General features: G+C 37.5%; 1 protein-coding gene across 1 annotated transcript in view; it reads right to left on the reverse strand.

The window, feature by feature from the left end:
* LOC145693668 (uncharacterized) overlaps nucleotides 1–18,392 on the reverse strand; it is a 42,183-nt gene that overhangs the window by 4,417 nt on the left and 19,374 nt on the right. The window contains exon 2 of the mRNA XM_081769903.1: nucleotides 5,965–6,193. Coding sequence (XP_081626029.1) covers nucleotides 5,965–6,193 — 229 coding nt within the window. The remainder of the gene's footprint in view (nucleotides 1–5,964; nucleotides 6,194–18,392) is intronic.

An 18,392-nucleotide genomic window follows, 5' to 3' on the forward strand; every position in this document is an offset into this window, starting at 1 on the left:
CTACAAAGAATAAAAGGGCGTTGCAACTAAGCAGTTGTATAACTTACTTTTAAATCTATATATATGTTCACTTGTTAGTGTTGTAGGCAACTTGTTATACAGTTTAATTCCGAGTGTCTCATAACTATTTAACGATTTGGACAGTCGTTGATGTGGGACATTTATGAGTTTATTGCGTCTAGTATTGTACGAATGGATTATCTTGTTTGAGTTGTAAATTTTGGTTATTACTTTTTATATAGAGGAGTACTGTGTAAATGTATAGATTGGTTATTGTCATAATTTTAAGATTGATAAACAAATGTTTGCAATGAGCTAATTTGTCTGCGTTTGAAGCAATTCTGATGGTCTTTTCCTGTATTAGAATAATGCTATTTACATGGCAATTGTTGCTTCAAAATAATATACAAAATTATACTCTAAAAAAAAAAAGTAAAATAAGCTTTTCTGACATAGTTATCAGGAACATGAGACCCCAACCGTCATATGTTCCTCTGTAAATGTAAATACTATCAATAGATTATATTTCCAAGTGCTATTTGCAAGTATCCAGTTTTGTAGAAAGCATATCAAGAAGAAAACGTAGCGACTAATGTCATTGCCTGTTGAAAGGACTGTCCTTCGTACTCGAGGAAAACCTTTTGGGGGATGTAACTAAGAAATACAATATTAATAAATTGACGATTGCAGTCGTTGCACAATATCAACAATCATGAGTGACGAATACTACTCGTCCGTGAAAATTTAATTTGTTTTCAGATATAAAAAGGATCGAACGAAAAATTTAGAGCACATGAAACAAGGTACAAGATACGCGAAAAAAGAAATCGGGAGTTGTAGTATTTAATTTAAACGGATATTCGTCTGTACTAAGCATGTAAATCATTTCGTGAATTAATTGGTAATAGCCTATTGGAAGTTATTGAAGCGTTGGAAATTTTCAGAAGTTCCTATGCACATAATACCGGTACCTAGGCGCAGATGGGAAGACACAACTTAAAGCTAACTTATTTACTTCATGATAAAATTATTTATATCCATATGAATGGGCATGCAAATGGCTATTTTTATTATACATGGACGATCTGCTTTCTTTGTTCACAAACTTTGGCAAACATTTTATATTATTTTTCACGGAAATGAAATTGGAGAACAGTTACAGAAATTTGGTTGCGAATTCGAAAGGTTCCGTAATATATAGTTCGAAAGCATTTACAGTAATAAGGATTAATTAAAAAAAAATGTCGACGCAATTAACAAGTTTAGTTGAAATACAGATTTTTGACTGACAAAAATAATTTAAGCTTCCAATTGAACTGTCTGTGTACCACCCTTTCACTCTGCGCATCTATCAGTACGTGACTTATCGATCTCATATAACCATTTAGAAATAAGCTATACAATGTGAAATAGAGTTCACTGGTCGATGTTCCATTGTCGATCAGTGCACTTTCTTCCGAAATTATTGAACTGGATCGAACTTGGCATTGTGGTAGATTACAAGTTTGTAGCCTACAAGAAAATTTTAGGTTTTTCTAGACATCAGAATTTAAAGTTTCCACCAAACCGAAAATCAACACAATGTGTTAAATGAGACGGATGATCAAGGCAAGCGAATGATGATGGAATAATGGGAAAAAAAAACAGGTGGAAAGAAAAGGAGACGAGAAAAGCAGAAACCACTCAAAAAGCGAAATGTAATTTATGTGGCAATGTTGTATCCAAAATCAACATCCTCATATGACTTTCTGTTTACAATTGGAGGAAAGCCAGAGATGTCACGCCACCATCCGAACACTGTAGAAATATTGGAAATGATGGAAAAAAGAGAGGGAAGCCAGCGACTTCAGGATTTGCTTTCTTTTTACTTATTTTAATATTTAAAATTTTGAAATCTTTCAACTAAAGAGAAGAGATACAAAAGCTTTATTCTGCAGGAATCTAAATGCGAACTGTTTACGAGTATTTCTGACAATAAAAAAGTAATGTGCTTTTTTTTTTTTTTTTTTTTTTTTTAGTTTTAGTAGAAATAGAAAGAGAAAAGAGATGGGAATTACAATTATTATAACTGTGCGTTTTAGTTTGTTTTGTCGGTACACATCCGAGTGGTAGCCCTATGTTGAACTGAAGTATGATACAGATATGCAAATTTTATATGAGAAAGAAATACCTCCAAACTACTCTTATTTAATTGATCCAAGTTTTAATGATTTGATATACGGAGGTTTGAAAATCTTTAAAAGTGAGGGGAAACGCGGGTGGACGTCGTGCCCCCCCCTTCCAAAAATATTTATGGTTACCCTTCCTTAACTCCAATTCCTTAAACAATTACAATGGGCAAAGATAGACACAAGGGACGGCATGACGTCATGCGTTTCCAGATCCTTTTCAGATCCACTTTTACTCCTGCTTAAGCTAGTTCCTTATCTACCCTCGTAGTTTATATCATTGTATTAACAGGAACGAAACAAGTATCGTGACTTTTTTGTTATATGAGTTACGTGGGGTCTGATACCCTCAGAGTATAAACGTTAGTATTTGTGAACGGCGTGAATGGTATTTGTACATAGAATTATGAGAAGAACAGATGACACTCTGGCCCTAGGGAAGGGGTTTACCTTTTGCGGCTAATCCATTTTCGAACGTAAATGAAATTGCAGTTTTTTAAAAAAATAAAATATATGACACTGTATAAATAACTGTTAGAGTGTGTATGTGAAATTAGGGTTTCTCTGAAAATATCAACACGGGCTAAATATCAAAGAGATTGCTCACAGTTTTTGAAGCCAGAAGAGGAAACAAATGAAGAAATTGAAAGCGATGTAAATGAAGTTCAATTGGAAGAGAAAAACTGCTCAATCTTGTCTTGAGAAAATACATAACAGTGACAATGAGGAAGAAAACGTGACATTTTCAGTAAATTAGAAATGAAAAGCAGAACAAAATTCGCAAAAGAAACAATCGGTGTTTGTCAAACCCCACAGGAGTGTAAGCAGTGGTGTACGATAAAATTTTATTCGAGAGGGGTTTCGAGTGACTAATAATATACGAGGGTCATTCAGAAAGTAAAGAACGTTTTTGCATGGTTAAATGAAAATAACAGATATCAGCACAAAACTTTGTTTACAAAGCAACAGGACCTTACTCTACTTTTCTACGTAATCGCTATAGTTGTCAAAACATTTGTTATAGCGTGGGACCAGTTTTTCAATGCTGATGTCATACTCATCTGCCGCCAAAGATTTGAGCCAGACTGTCACTACTTGCTTGAGTTTATCATCGCTTGGTAACTGTTTTTCTCCCAAAAATTCCTTAAGTTTCGGGAATAAGTGAAAACCACTTGGTGCCAAGTCAGGACGGTAAGCATGATGTCCAAAGATGTCCCACTTTAGACGAAGTTCCTGCTGTGTTCGTGCTGATGCATGAAGCTGGGCATTGTCAGAGATCAACAAAACTTGTCGACAGCATTCCACGTCTCTTGTTTTGGATGACGCGTCGAAGTCGTTGGAGAGTTTCATAATAGGCTTCTGAGTTTATTGTTGCTCCTCTTGCCATGAACTCCGTACTTAATATTTGGCGGGATTTTCGATTGGCTCTGGCATTTTGAATCGCTGCAAAAACAAGTAGCGTGACCGCACAGCATTCAGACTCGGCTCAAACTGAGGTGGAGGAAGGAGCTAACTGCCGCGCAGTCGATCACAATGGTGGGAAGTCGGTTTCGGGTGAGATACGCAATCGTTCTTTACTTTCCGAACGGCCCTCGTACTTGTATAATTTATGTTGGATGTTTCCATGACTAAATTTTCAATAGTACTGTATACACACTCTAATTCAATCATCCGTAAATCACGTGTTGCCGGATGTATATAAACTTTGTGACAAAATTGAATACCATATTTTAATAACATGTTGTAAATACTTAAAATATTCTGCTTAATTTTGTCACATGTATATAAATATATAATCTTCATTGCAAAAAAAAAAAATATTTAAATTTTACTAAAAGGACATTTTTTCTGTACATTTTTTAAAGAAAAAAAGATCAAAAGTTGTATGGCTTATGAAATTCGGAGCTATTTTATGACAATTTGGCACATTTCGTAGAAACAAAAACGAGACAGGCTCTTAGTATTGAGTCACGCACAGTAGTGTTATTCTAATTTTTTAACAAAGGGAGGAGAAGTGTTGGAATGGGCACAAAGTGCTTGAAAATGTGGCACGTACTGTTATTAAGTGAAATGAGTAGTAGAATGTGAAAATAAGATATGATATTGTTTATAGATGATTATGATTTAAGATAATGGATAGGGAATAAGAGATGACGCTGTAAACATAAAGTATTGGGGAGCTTTGCTCTCAGTTTTTATTCAATTTTTACTATTTACATTTCAATATTTTTGACAATTTTGTTATTTGTTACAATTTTAATATACTGTGATTCATTTTTAATATGTACATGCGCCGCTTATCCTTCCTTATTACATTACAGTGAGAAAAACATATTTAAAACAGGCTAATTCGGCCATTTTGGCACGAGCCATCTTACTACACAATTTTGTTTCAAACAATTTTCATTTAAAACTAAATTAGTGAAACAGTCCACAGGGCTCTAAGGCCGGGACTTCCTTTATGTAAATCTCCCGTAAGGGAGGGAACTGGAATTGGAAGATAATGGATAGATTATGAAGATATGGAGTAACGTGATTTACGATTATGATTTAGGGTAGAATGTGAGTTGATTGAAGATTGTTGATATAAGAGAAGTATAAGATTGGGAAAGATATGGAAAAGATTGAGATTAAAGAGGTTAAATATGATATTGAGTTTTAGTGCATAGAAGTATTCAGGACGTGGTTGTAAGAGTCACACAGTTTGTGGAACACGATACCGGTAGTTAGTTACATATCTTATTAGATAAAAATTAATAGCTAACAGCTCACAGTACTGAAATTCGAATCAGCTGTCCTGTACTCTGTTCAATGTACGACCGGCTTTAAACTACGATTCGGCGGAGGTCCTCTGTTCTATAAAGGATGTCAAGAGTGTTGCATTGCATACTTCAGCTAGTTTCGTGTGTTTAACGGGATTCATGTCCGAGAACAATGCAAGCCACTCTCTTCGACAGATCTAGATCTTCTGAAGATAATTCTCGACTAGGGTCGCATGGTGCGTTTGCGACTTGTGCTGTATGGAGAATCTGTCGTTGGTGTACCCTATTCCCAACTGATATAATCCAGATACACTTGCCGTCAGAGTATTTAAGACAATGATAAGCAGAGTGTAATGGTTTACTCCTGCTGGATTTTTGGGACAGATGTCGGAGGCGTGCGAGGTTCCCAGGTTTTAACCACACACGTTTCCGTCCGATGTGAGACTGTTCTTATGATCCCATGAAGAGGATATACCACCATACATCCACAGTTCTTCCTAATACTCCTTCGCCAAGTTACCAACCGCGAATGATGTTGACGAAGTTCTATGCAGGTCTGTTTCATTAAAATTATCATGTCCAAAGATTTTTGTGAATCGAAATCCAAAGGTAGTAAATAATACTGCGCGATTATCGTTAATTATGGGCAATCGCTATTATTCCGCCACACGACCTATTTGCAGAAAGCAACTCCTAAGTCATAACGACGTTCCTGCAGTGTCAACGCTGGGACTGTCTGTCTTTTTTGGTGCAGTTACAGTATGGCTCAGGTTGAATGTTACAAGTCTTCCTATAGCACATTTCTCACGGTGGTAGGACCACGCCTATGTACTGAATCGTGTGGGAGCGCTTATGACTGTTACATAAACCACTATAAAGGGAGCATCATGTAGTCTACTGAATTGCTTTCTCTATTTAACCCTGACATCGCCTATCGGGGCATACGCGCTGTACTTCCGCTGCATTGTGGATTTAAGGTGGTGCAATATTTAAATCATATTTAGCTTCGGATAAATGTACTCAAAAATACTTACTCTGCGGAGAATCCCTTATGACAGTCCACCTTCCTGGTTCACTGGAATTCACCGACAGATTGAATTTTATATGGTAGTCAGGCTCATTGGCTGGAGTCCATGTTTCTTCTATTGTATTCTCATTTGGATGTGATAACTGAAGTTCTAGACAAACAGAATCGCGGATTTCCTCCAGACTAAGTCCTCGTAAGTCAGATATATGTTCAACAATATGCCATTCTCCAACAATCTGTAACGAGATAACACAATTCTCATGAGAAATACGGTTTTACTATGTCAAAGAAAATAGTTTCATAATAAAATGCTACTGTAGCAATAGTATGAAAATCAGTTGAATATTTCTGTGATATTAAAAAAATGCTATATGAGTAAATTCTGGATTGTTCACACTCGGTCACCCCGATAATCACTGAATAAGACAGAATAAATAAACTAAAGGCACTAATAATCGGAGATGTTTATTGATTTGCTACAATAATGGTTTTGCGTAAGAATATCAATATGCTTGTAACCAGTGATGAAAATTTTCCGATTCATAAAAACATACTCCACTTATTCCTACATCACTGTTTAGCCGTGATGTGAGGTGGTAAATTTTCTTCCATATTTTTCCGAAAAATTTTCCGTTCTTAACAAATATCAGTGATCAAATAATTCCTCAGCATTCATAAAATTGATTGAATTCATGAATAGAAATGTTAAAAAGAGAAAGGTCGTTTAAGGAATCTGAAAATTTTCATGGCTCAGACAATTTTTAGTACTATGTACGAACAAGTGAAACAATTTTTCATGAATCGAAAAATTTTCTGTCCTGTACAGTGATGAAAATTTTCCGGAAAATTTTGAAATGGAAAATTTTCCGATGCATTAAAACATACTCCATTTATTCCTACATCATTGTTTAGCCGTGACGTGAGGTGGTAAATTTTCTTCTATATTTTTCCGGAAAATTTTCCGTTCTTAACAAATATCAGTGATCAAATAACAATTCCTCAGTATTCATAAAATTGATTGAATTCATGTATACAAATGTTAAAAAATAAAAGGTCGTTTAAAGAATCTGAAAAAAAAATTACACTTGATGGAAATTTCCATCATGATGAAAATTTTCCGATCTATGAAAATGCCTTTCACTTGTTTCTCCAGAGCAATAAAACTTTCCGATTCACAAAAAGTTGTTTTACTTGTTGCTTGAAAATGATGAAAATTTTCCGACTCATAAAAAGTTCAATTTTTCCATAAGACAGAAAATATTTCGATTCATGAAAAATTGTTTCATTTGTTCCTACATAGTACTGAAAATTGTCTGAGCCATGAAAATTTTCAGATTCTTTAAACGAACTTTCACTTTTTAACATTTCTATACATGAATTCAATCAACTTTATGATTGCTGAGGAACTGTTACTTGATTACTAATATTTTTTTTAGAACGGAAAATTTTCCGGAAAATTTTCCACCTCACATCACTACTTGTAACAGAAGTTGCTTTACAGGAGGGCCGTAACTTGTGGGGGGTAGGGAGGCCAACTGCCTCCTCAGGGAAGCTCCTCGCCATTCGAGGGGGGGGGGGAGTTTAAGAAAATATTTTCTTACTCCATATACGATACGAACATGAAATTATAAATGAAGCATCAAACAAGTTCACTTCATTACATAAACAAAAGAGCACACAAAAGGTAAATAAAACAAAAATGAGTCTAGGGCCCATTTCAGTAAAAAGAAAATGTTTACTATTAGGGACGCTAGAAATAATATTTATTCGTATGGCTTTGAGATTTGTCAAAATTGTTCCCTTAATTAATTTGCCATATATGGAACGGACCCCGCAGACCTTGCCATGCGGAAGGGCCCATAAAGAGTAAGAGAAAGATGGAAAGAGGAGGGCCCAAGAATTAGAAAAAACAATTTTTTCTAGGGGGCTCAAATACGCGTATTAATGCTTCCCCCCCAGAAAAAAATCTAAGTTACGGCGTTGCTTTATAGTATAAAAGAAATACCAACGACAAGTACTTTAGTGTATGATCGAGCTTTCAATCGTTATCATCGTCGTATTACTCGTGATCAGTACGTTTGTTTCCAAATCAAGATATACAAACTGTACTGTACTGTAAATACAGTAACATTAAATTTATCAATAAGCAAATATTATGCACGAATAACATGCTAATCAGCGCATCCGCTAACCGGATAATCAGCGCATAAATAACAGGGTTTGCTATTCAAAATAATGTGAAAACTTAAATGTAAATGTGCAATATGTATTGAATAACATATAAGCTGATAGCTTACGTTTTCTTAGATGTATTATTAGAAAATAATAAAACCGCTTCTTTTTTTGAACTCCTATGTTCACATTTTGGGGCCCACTCCTTCTCAAATTAATATCATATTTTACCTAACATTCTCAGATGTAGATAATTTTTGGCTATTTTATACGTCCCCTTGAAAGACTGCAAAAATAACACTTCCTATGCAAATTTTAGTCTTTATTTTAAATAACTATTCGAAATTACGAAGTGTTTGTTTTTTAAAAAAAAAAGTGCTTGGTCCAGCTTAGTTAGACCTGAAATATAAGTTCCGAATCAAATGGGATCAGTGATAAAAATAATTGCCTCTAGTTTCAGTAACAGAAGAAATCTAAGGAATACGATAGTCGTTTCTTCTACTGTTTATTGTGTTCTCTGTACTGTAAATAAAATGGTTAAAAGTAATTTTCGTGTTGATTTGTATCCTTTTCCCACCATTTTGCGGGTTATCCGCGGTTACCACGCCACCGAGTTTCATGGATAATCGGGAGTTTTTTTATTTTCATTTTCTACAAGGGAAGTGTTAACGTAAAAAAGAGGCAAGTGAGAAATTCACTCTGCCTGTAGTTTCAGCACGGAGCGGAATTATTATTGTTTACAAGACGACACAACCCCAAATCTCGTCTCGTGAGCAACACTTAAAGCAACGAAAACCAATAACAGGAAAATCCTGTTTCTTATACTGATATACGTAAGTTTGCCTCTCGGTCTGTGGAAACAGCAAGAGGATGATTGAATTACTGTTTCTGTACACAGTGTTCTATATCTGTAGATGTATATTTTTCACGCTGGACCCTAGCCATTGAAACTAAATATAAGTTTCTGATTGTTTGCAATTTTCTATTGTCCAAACCTTTTGGTGTATATATTATGTACTATAGTAATTAGGGATGGCCAGAACCGGTTCTTGGCGGAACCGGTTTTCGGGTCTGAACGGATCCGGTTCTAGAAGATCCGGTTCCGGAACCGGTTTTTCGGATCCAGGTCTGGAACCGGTTCTTCGGATCCAGATCTAGAACCGGTTCTTCGGATCCAGGTCTGGAACCGGTTCTTCGGATCCAGGTCTGGAACCGGTTCTTCGGATCCAGGTCTGGAACCGGTTCTTCGGATCCAGGTCTGGAACCGGTTCTTCGGATCCAGGTCTGGAACCGGTTCTGAAAACAGAACCGGTTCCTCGCGGAACCGGTTTCGCTGGAACCGAAACTTTGTTACCACCCCTACCTAAACGCGAGCTGCTGGCAAGCTGTGAACAGTATGCTAGATGAAATGGTGGAAGCGACAGGCAGGCCCCCAGGCGGCGGCAGCTTGTCTCATTTGGCTAAATAAACTGGGTAACTGGCAAACTCATTGGCTAAACAGGCAAACTGGCCAACTCATTTGGCTAAACACCCACTGGTGGACCAAAATTTTTTTTTCTGGGGGCACAAGCGGGTCTGGGCGGGAAAGGCACAAGCGCATGGTCCTCTTTGCATTATTTTTGAAGGTGAACTTTGTGCCTCCTTTACGGGTCTTTGGAGGCTGGCGGATCCAGGTCTGGAACCGGTCCCTAAGATCCGGTTCTGGAACCGGGTTTTCAGATCCAGATCTGGAACCGGTTCTTAAGATCCGGGTCTGGAACCGGTTCCTAAGATCCGGTTCTGGAACCGGGTTTTCGGATCCAGGTCCGGAACCGGTTCCAGAACCGGTTCTGAAAACCGGATCTCCGAGAACCGGTTCCTTACGGAACCGGAACTTTGTGGCCATCCCTAATAGTAATAGAAGAAAATTGTCACTTTGTTAAAATTGAAGACGCAGCTGAGATTAAATTTATATCATAGGGGTCAAGGTGGGACAAAACGAGCCCTGCGGGGTTTCCAACCCATTACTCCTCCTCCTACTACTACTACTACTTATATTATGGATTCGAATAGCAAAATTGCACGCGTAACGTAAGTAATCACTTTTTTGACTATTATTTTCATCTTATTTTAATGAAAAAATGTTATGAAAATTAAAAAAAAAATTTAAAAACTTTAGTTGGGCTGGGTTAGAACTTACACTAAAAACCTCTTGTGCTATAAATATACCACATTGACTTGACACCTAGTCTTCCGTTTCAGGCGCTGCTATCGGCTGAAGCAATTCCACTCTCTTTCGCTAAGGCTCTCTCGCTTGCAGCTGCTGAACCCTTATTGGCTCAGCGAGTGGGTGTGAGCTTTAGTTCGCATTTTTGCCACGGCTCAAGACATTTTGCAAGCACAATAGCACGCTCGACCACGAGGATCGATAGCAGTAGCCGTTTGATTTCTGCTATATGTATGCTTCGTGGTGAGAAACGGAAAATTTCAACCAATCAGAACCGTGTATTTAGCTCCTATGGCTAGGGTCGAGCGTGATTTAAAAATATGCTCTGTAGATAACCCACAGTAAAAGCTGTTAGGTTATCATTGTAACCACTGAATGGCACATTCTGTAACGGGTTACTCCAACGCAACGCAAAATTTGCGATAAATGACAAAGCAGTTACGAAGATTTCTTCAATTTTTTGCGTTGTATTGCTGTGCGCTGAATTGTGGTCTATTCTGTGTTTCATGCTAAATGAAGTGCGAATTCTTCATAACATTGGTTTTAGTACGTCTATATGTGATGTTTCTCACTCGCATATGAAAAAAGGTAAGGTTTTTAGAGCACAGTGGTTCCCAATCGGTATGTCGCGACACACTGGTGTTTTGCACAGGTCCATAGATTGCGTTGGGAAATTTAAAAATTTAAAGATAATGAAATTTAATTAGTTATTCTAATTTTGATTAGAGAGTACTACTCAACGACTCTAGCAGCATCAACAACGCTCACAGAGTAAGATCGAATTTTCATGCAAGCGTACATTGCGTTCGTTGCTTGCGATTCCTATGTGTATCTCAGTACGAAAGTTTTGAGATATGCATTGTTGTGGCACAGTATTTGAATTCCAACAATTGCGTTCGGTAGTGGTATCCAGAGCGAATAAGCGAAGCAAGTTTCAACTCACCTCGCTTATCGGCGTGGCCGCATCGCCTTCACTTGTTTGTTGATGTGAGCAATATTCCGCTGTCTAGAATGGAGCTCGAAAGGGAACATTTTCGGACAATCATACTTTACGATTTCAAAAGTGGTTTGAATGAAACACAAAGCCTTGACCGTTTGCAGGGTGCATTTGGAGACCTTGCTCCTTCCTGTGCTACAATTTTTCTCTGGTTTGGTGAATTCAGAAGAGGCCGGACATCGCTTAAAGATGAAGAGAGAGCTGGACGTCCGGCAACAGCTGTGTCAGATGAAAACATTGCCGCTGTGAAACAAATGATTCGAGAAAATCCTCGAACAACTTTCAAGGACATTGAATCTACAGTGAACATTGGATCACCAGCAGTAACAAAAATTCTTCATGATCATCTTCGGCTCAGGAACGTTTCATCTCGTTGGGTGCCTCACACTTTGACTGAACAGCAGAAGCGCATGTGTGTGGAATGGTGTGAAGAAATGCTTGCAAGATTTGATGGAGGCAATTCTCGACGCGTCTCTGACATTGTTACTGGTGATGAGACTTGGATCTATCCATTTGACCCTGAAAATAAACGCCAGTCTATAGTTCGGATCTTTCCAGACGGAAATCCACCCACGAAAGTGAAGCGACCGGAAAGTTTGGGGAGGAAGATGGTCGCAACTTTCTTCTCCAAATCTGGCCATGTTGCATCTGTTCCACTTGAAGAACAAAGGGCTGTTACTGCTCAGTGGTACACCACTGTTTGCCTAACAAAAGTGTTCCAGAAGCTTCGGGAACGGCGTCCAAGAACTGGATTGCGTGGGATCCTGCTTCATCATGACAACGCGCCCGCACACACGGCCAACATCACAATTCAGTTTTTAGAATCTACGGAGGTCAAACTTATGACATCCTTCGTATAGCCCTGACCTGGCCCCGTGTGATTTTTTCTGTTCTCCAGGATCAAAGATCGCATGCGTGGGAAGAGATTTAGCAGCCCTGAAGAAGCTGTAGTGGGTTACGAGAATGAACTTTCAACAGTTGAAGAAAAAGACTGGTAACACTGCTTCCAAAAGTGGTTTTCGAAGATGCAAAAGTGTGCACAGTGTAATGGTGAATACTTTGAGAAAATGTGAGTGTTAAATTGACTTTAAGTATGTAAGTTATTACACATCTCAAAACTTTCGTAGTGACCCTCGTAGCCAACAGAAAGTTGTGTTACACCTAGAATCGTACTTAAACAACTTTCTCAATTGGCTATTCTGCCACAACGCAAACAATGAATGCAACGGACGCTCGCATGAAAATCTGCCTTAATTACTTTATAGAAACTTACAGGCGTACATTATTATCATTTAAATTGTTATTAATTAGATTCAAACAAGTGGGTGGTCACCAAAGTGTGTCGTTAGTGAAAAAGGATTGGGAATCACTGCTTTAAAGATATGACAGTAGAGGTCTCTTTTGAAACCCGTATGTATGTTTGTACTTATTTGTTCCCTGTTCAATAGAGAACAAACAAACTATATTAAAAAAAGAAACAAAGGAATACACTATCTGTAACTTATAAAGAAAACTGAGTTGCCTCAAAATATTAGCGGCAGAGAACTCTGCTTTTAATCTGATAGTGATGACAACTAAAATATCGTTTGAAAACGTAACAGTGTAAACAATTTCACTTCACACTTTATAACACTCGTACTCTCATGCGAAGATAACGTACTTCTGGTCACGTGTAGGGATGGCCGGATCCGGATCTGGCCGGATCCGAAGATCCGGATCTGATTGGGTCCGGATCCTTTGGATCCGGATCTCGGATCCGGATCCGGATCTCACATTTCGGATCTGGATCCGGATCTCGGATCTGGATCCGGATCTCGAATCTCGGATCTGGATCCGGATCTCGGATCTGGATCCGGATCTCGGATTTCGGATCTGGATCCGGATCTCGGATTTCGGATCTGGATCCGGATCTCGGATTTCGGATCTGGATCCGGATCTCGGATCTGGATCCGGATCTCGAATCTCGGATTTCGGATCTGGATTCGGATCTCGGATCTGGGTTCGAAATTCGGATCTGGATCCGAAATCCGGATCTCAGATTTTTATTCTTATCCAAACCCACTTCCCACTCAAATTATGATAAACTTGAATATCTAAAATTCGCCGAAAGTAATTTCACGAAGTCCTCACAGTGAAGAAGAGAATAGAAAATTAAGACGAATATTGGCAAGTCTATTTGTTTCCTTCGTTCTACTCTAAAGATCAAATGCTTGGCTTACTTTAAACTATATATATATATATATATATATATATATATATATATATATATATATATATATATATATATATATATATATATATATTTGAAACCGGAGTACAAAACTCTAATATTTAAAATTCCTCAATACACCTATTTCATTGACAGTTAAGAAAATATAAACAGTTAAGACAAGTATTGACTAGTTTTTACGTATATTTATCTTGCTCAGTCTGCTCAAAATATCAAATGTATATTTTACAATTAGATTTAATAATTATTTAGTAAATCACAATATGAGCACCGAGAATAAACTATGAATTTTGGTGCCCCTTATCTAGATTTGAAATTTCGGATTCAGACATAGAATCAGGCTGAAATATAAATATTTGAGATCTGGAAACCGAAACATATGCTAGTACTAAGATCGTAGCTGTTTGTACCCAGGTAATGCGAGCGGAAGGCACATGCACTAATTCCGCATGTAGTTTGGGGAACACGAGAAACTAAAAACAGATAAATATTCTTTTTCAGGGGTAAGTCGCGCTTTAACATGATTTTTCATGAGTGTTGTGTTCAAATATGAAAACTCTAATGGCGACTTGTTTAAAATAAAGGCCTTTTTATTTTTAACAATAAAGTTAGGTACTTTCACATTGGGGAAAAATTAGCAAGATACATTCCACTGATTAGGGTGCTGATTCTTATGGAAGCTTTCACTTGAACCGGAAGATTTCCTCATGTGAGTATCGGATTGCCGCAATTCACCTTGCTGAAAGACGTGGTTTATCAGGAGGTCGGACAAGATTCATTTGAACTTAGCCTGTAGACTGCTTCTGGTCTCAATTATTCCCATATAACAAGACTAACTATATATATAGTTGGTTCGAAATGAGTTAAAATATCACTAATTGACCTTAAGGGGATAATCGTGATTTAAATATTCGTAAATCAGAAAAAATATGAAAGTTAAGCGTTAAAGTAAATCCGATAATTCCAGAATAAAGAGATTTATATGCAACCTAATGATAGCAATAAAACTCTTTATGTAACATTTTCAAAGCTAAGATTAACAGTTATCTTCTTGAAGAGGGTTTACGGAAACATAGAATATTATAAATCCAATTATCATAAGTAGTACCTCTGACAGCCCCGCATTTCACATCACCATCGCCCTTCATCCTGACAAGTGAGCAATTCACTTACCCACAATGACTTTTCAGGCGTTCCAGTGACATCAATATCTCAGTTTGGGTTTGGGATCATGCTTCGGTGAACCTTGACTATCACCATCAGCAGCTACTAGAGAATGAGAACTTATTTCTGTATTAGATAATGTGGGTAACTATGGCTTTTCGTCTATAAAAGTCGGAGAGTGTATGGTATTATCGCAGGAAATATTTGATACATACGACTTAGATTGTCAGTGTTTAGGAGCAACTTTTAAAATAATCAGTTACTTTAAATGTACTACAGATTAGCCGATAAAACCCGACAGCCATAGTCGAGTGGTCTGCGGCATTAGGCTGTGGATCGTTTACTGTGAATGTCTTGGATTCAAATCCCACTTCGGGCATAGGTGTTTTTAACTGTCTTCGTTTACTTCTATGTCTGTGTAGTGTCGTAATGGTTACAGTGTAATCCGTGCAAAGCGTTCAACAGGTTAAATAATCTGATAAAAAGCTGTTACCTTTTTATATATAAAAAAACTGGTTAGCGCGTGCCTTCGGTGCCCGTGGTCATGGGTTCAATTTCCGGAGAGGCACTCAACAATTTCGATGTTGACCCAGCATCGTGAGGACAATTGAGGAGTTATCTTAAGTAAGAAGTAGCGGACTCCAGACTAGAAAGCCGGCATTAGGGACTTTGGGTGTCGATGCGTTGACTACACCTTCCCACTTTGAACGTAAGTCCGCTGGTAGGAACCAAAGGACTGTCGTGCCAAGAATTTAGTTTCTTTTAATTATCATAAATGTCTTCTTTATTATTAAATTTTATTCAATATTTTCTTTTCAACTAGTTTGGGAGACTCAGAGCTAGCTACTTGTTTTCTTTTTAATTCTTGTTCATAGTTAGCACAACTAATCACTAAGGAAAAACAATCTTTTCAATAAAATTCGCCTCGCGTCTTTCATAGCTCTAAGTTTAGTTATTTTTAGTTTTCTTTTTTTTTTTAAGTTGAAGGGCGGTTTATCATTTCTCCTCGCTTACCCTATTCTTTTTTTTTTTTTTTAAAGTTTTACCTATGTTTCTTTGCACGGACATTGCGCCTTTATGCACATGCTTAGTGTGTTCCTTTACAAGAGCGGGCCACTTTCCTGCTACTATAGAAAGTAAGAGTGCCCTGTATCAGAGAAATATTAATTGACGTAAGTGAATATATTTGTGATGAAGTCATAATTACTCAGTTTTTGCATCGTACATAGTTTCCTCATCCTCATTAATCTCTTCACCCCCGCTTCCTGAATTCCAGTTCTAGTATTCTTTCTTGATGGGGGACTGATGTCTCATGTAGGCTTATTAACTATAACATCAGCAATAAAGAAAGTGGGGTTTAATTTGCACTAATTTTAGAACATCACGTTAATTAAATAATAATAATAATAATAATAATACGGAGCGAGCTCAGGCTACTTGTTAGGATTCTTGCTTCGCAATTGGATAATACCGGGTTCGAATTCGGAAACCAGCCATCTGACTGAGGATTTTCCAGGGTTGTTCCTCAGTTATACTGGGCAAATGCTAGGTTAGTACCTTGATCTAAGGCTCTGGACACCTTCCTTCCATTCCTTTTCCAATGTTTTCATCTGTTGATTACTACAGTGTAAAGTGGCCTCTGAGGATGTATCTGGTAGCTTATAATAAATAAACAATAACGACGTAATATATCTTCACGAAACGTGTGGGTTAATTTAACTACGGCCTTACAGTCCCAATAGATAGCTAAAGTTTTAATATCAATTTCCTGACTTTTAAATACTATTTTCATATTGTTTCTGCTTTCAGTTTTCTCATGTATGTTCCACCGAGAATTAAACCTGAGATCACATGAAGAAAGCGAATATGTTAAATATTTTTGAACACTTTAATATACAAAACACAAAACGATTCAATGATACGATGCATGGATATGTTTTGGTTACGTCCTGCAATGTATGATTAAAGAAACCTGGAGGGTGAAGAAAAAATAACAGAAATCTCTTTTATATTTACTCCTTCAACAAACTCCTGACCTCAGAAGGGCAAGCCATAAGTTAGGTAATAGTCATACAACGAACACTTTTATTAGTACTAATAATACTACACAACCATATCGCTCTTCTGAAATTCTCGTGTGTATGTTTACAAATCTACTGTTGTTCCACGCCAACCAGTCTATATTTTTTGCTGTACCTTCGAAGTGAAAGATATTCATTATTACATTTGTTGATGGACTCTAGTGAGTCAGAAACTACTATTAATAAAGAGTTTGTTTTGTCCAGTATTCCTGCGATTAGAAGGGTCTATCTAAAAGATGTTTCATTTGTGTATGAGAAAATAAGAAAGTTTATTTTCTAAGAATAAAATAAATATTTTCAATGTGAAGTTAACATTAAGTTTCGAAGAGGAGCTAAACAGAAGAATTTGTTACCATTTAGATCAGTTTTCAGACAATTCAGTATACTCTGAAATGGGAAGAAGGCAAACTTGGAAATATTTTACTAAAGAGACTTCGATGTAAATATTGCAAGGTCAAAATAAAATAAAGAACAAAGGTAGTACAAACGTGTTATGGAAACATTTAAAAGCACAGCAACCTACTATATTAGTGAATCTGAAAAAAGTTTTGACGAATTTTAGATATTCAATTTTATCATCACAATTTCAGATGCAGGTTTGGGTACGAATCAAGATCTGAGATTCGAATTTCGGATCCGGATCCAGATCCGAGATCCGAGATCCGGACCCAGATCCGAGATCCGAGATCCGGACCCAGATCCGAGATCCGAGTTTCGGATCCAGATCCGAGATCCGGACCCAGATCCGAGATCCGAGTTTCGGATCCAGATCCGAGATCCGGACCCAGATCCGAGATCCGAGTTTCGGATCCAGATCCGAGATCCGGACCCAGATCCGAGATCCGGACCCAGATCCGAGATCCGAATTTCGGATCCGGATCCGAGATCCGGACCCAGATCCGAGATCCGGATCTGAGGTTCGGATCCGAGATCCAGATCTGAGGTTCGGATCCGAGATCCGGATTTGAGATTCGGATCCGAGATCCGGATCTAGGTCCGGATCCGGCAAGATCCGGATCCGGATCTCACTGGATCCGGGATATCCGGATCCGAAAATTTTTGGCCATCCCTAGTCACGTGTTGATTTTTCGTCTTGCGTAAAACGATCTAGAAATAGGTTTGACACATTCCTTTGAAGGTAACCCAATCATTTGCCAAGAAGCCAAACAGTTCGTGGAAGACATCTTGAAGACGCAAAAGCCAAGAATGAACGTACAGCATCGAAGGTTCTTTGATAATGGAGTTCTGACGTTATTGAAATTCTCTGTGACTAATCAACATGTACATACGTCATAAACATTTGATTTTGATCTTTATGTCAAACAATAGTTTATTTATTTTATTTTTTTATTAATTTTCAGTCGTAGGGCCCCTACCCATCAGTCGAAGGCTTCTTACGAATCTTAATATATATGGACAAAGCCACGTATTTGTAAAAACCTCAATTATTTCTTCCGAGCAAAATAAATGTGAAACTTTTCTGGTTGTCACCAACTGTTAAAAAAATAATTAAACACAATCAGACAAGTCACATGAAATCTTTACACAGCGCAAAGTTCATATATTAAGTAGCATTTTTATTCCT

The sequence above is a fragment of the Thermobia domestica genome, chromosome 8 (assembly GCF_964235325.1).
Source record: "Thermobia domestica chromosome 8, izTheDome1.hap1.1, whole genome shotgun sequence".
Taxonomy (NCBI): Eukaryota; Metazoa; Arthropoda; class Insecta; order Zygentoma; family Lepismatidae; genus Thermobia; species Thermobia domestica.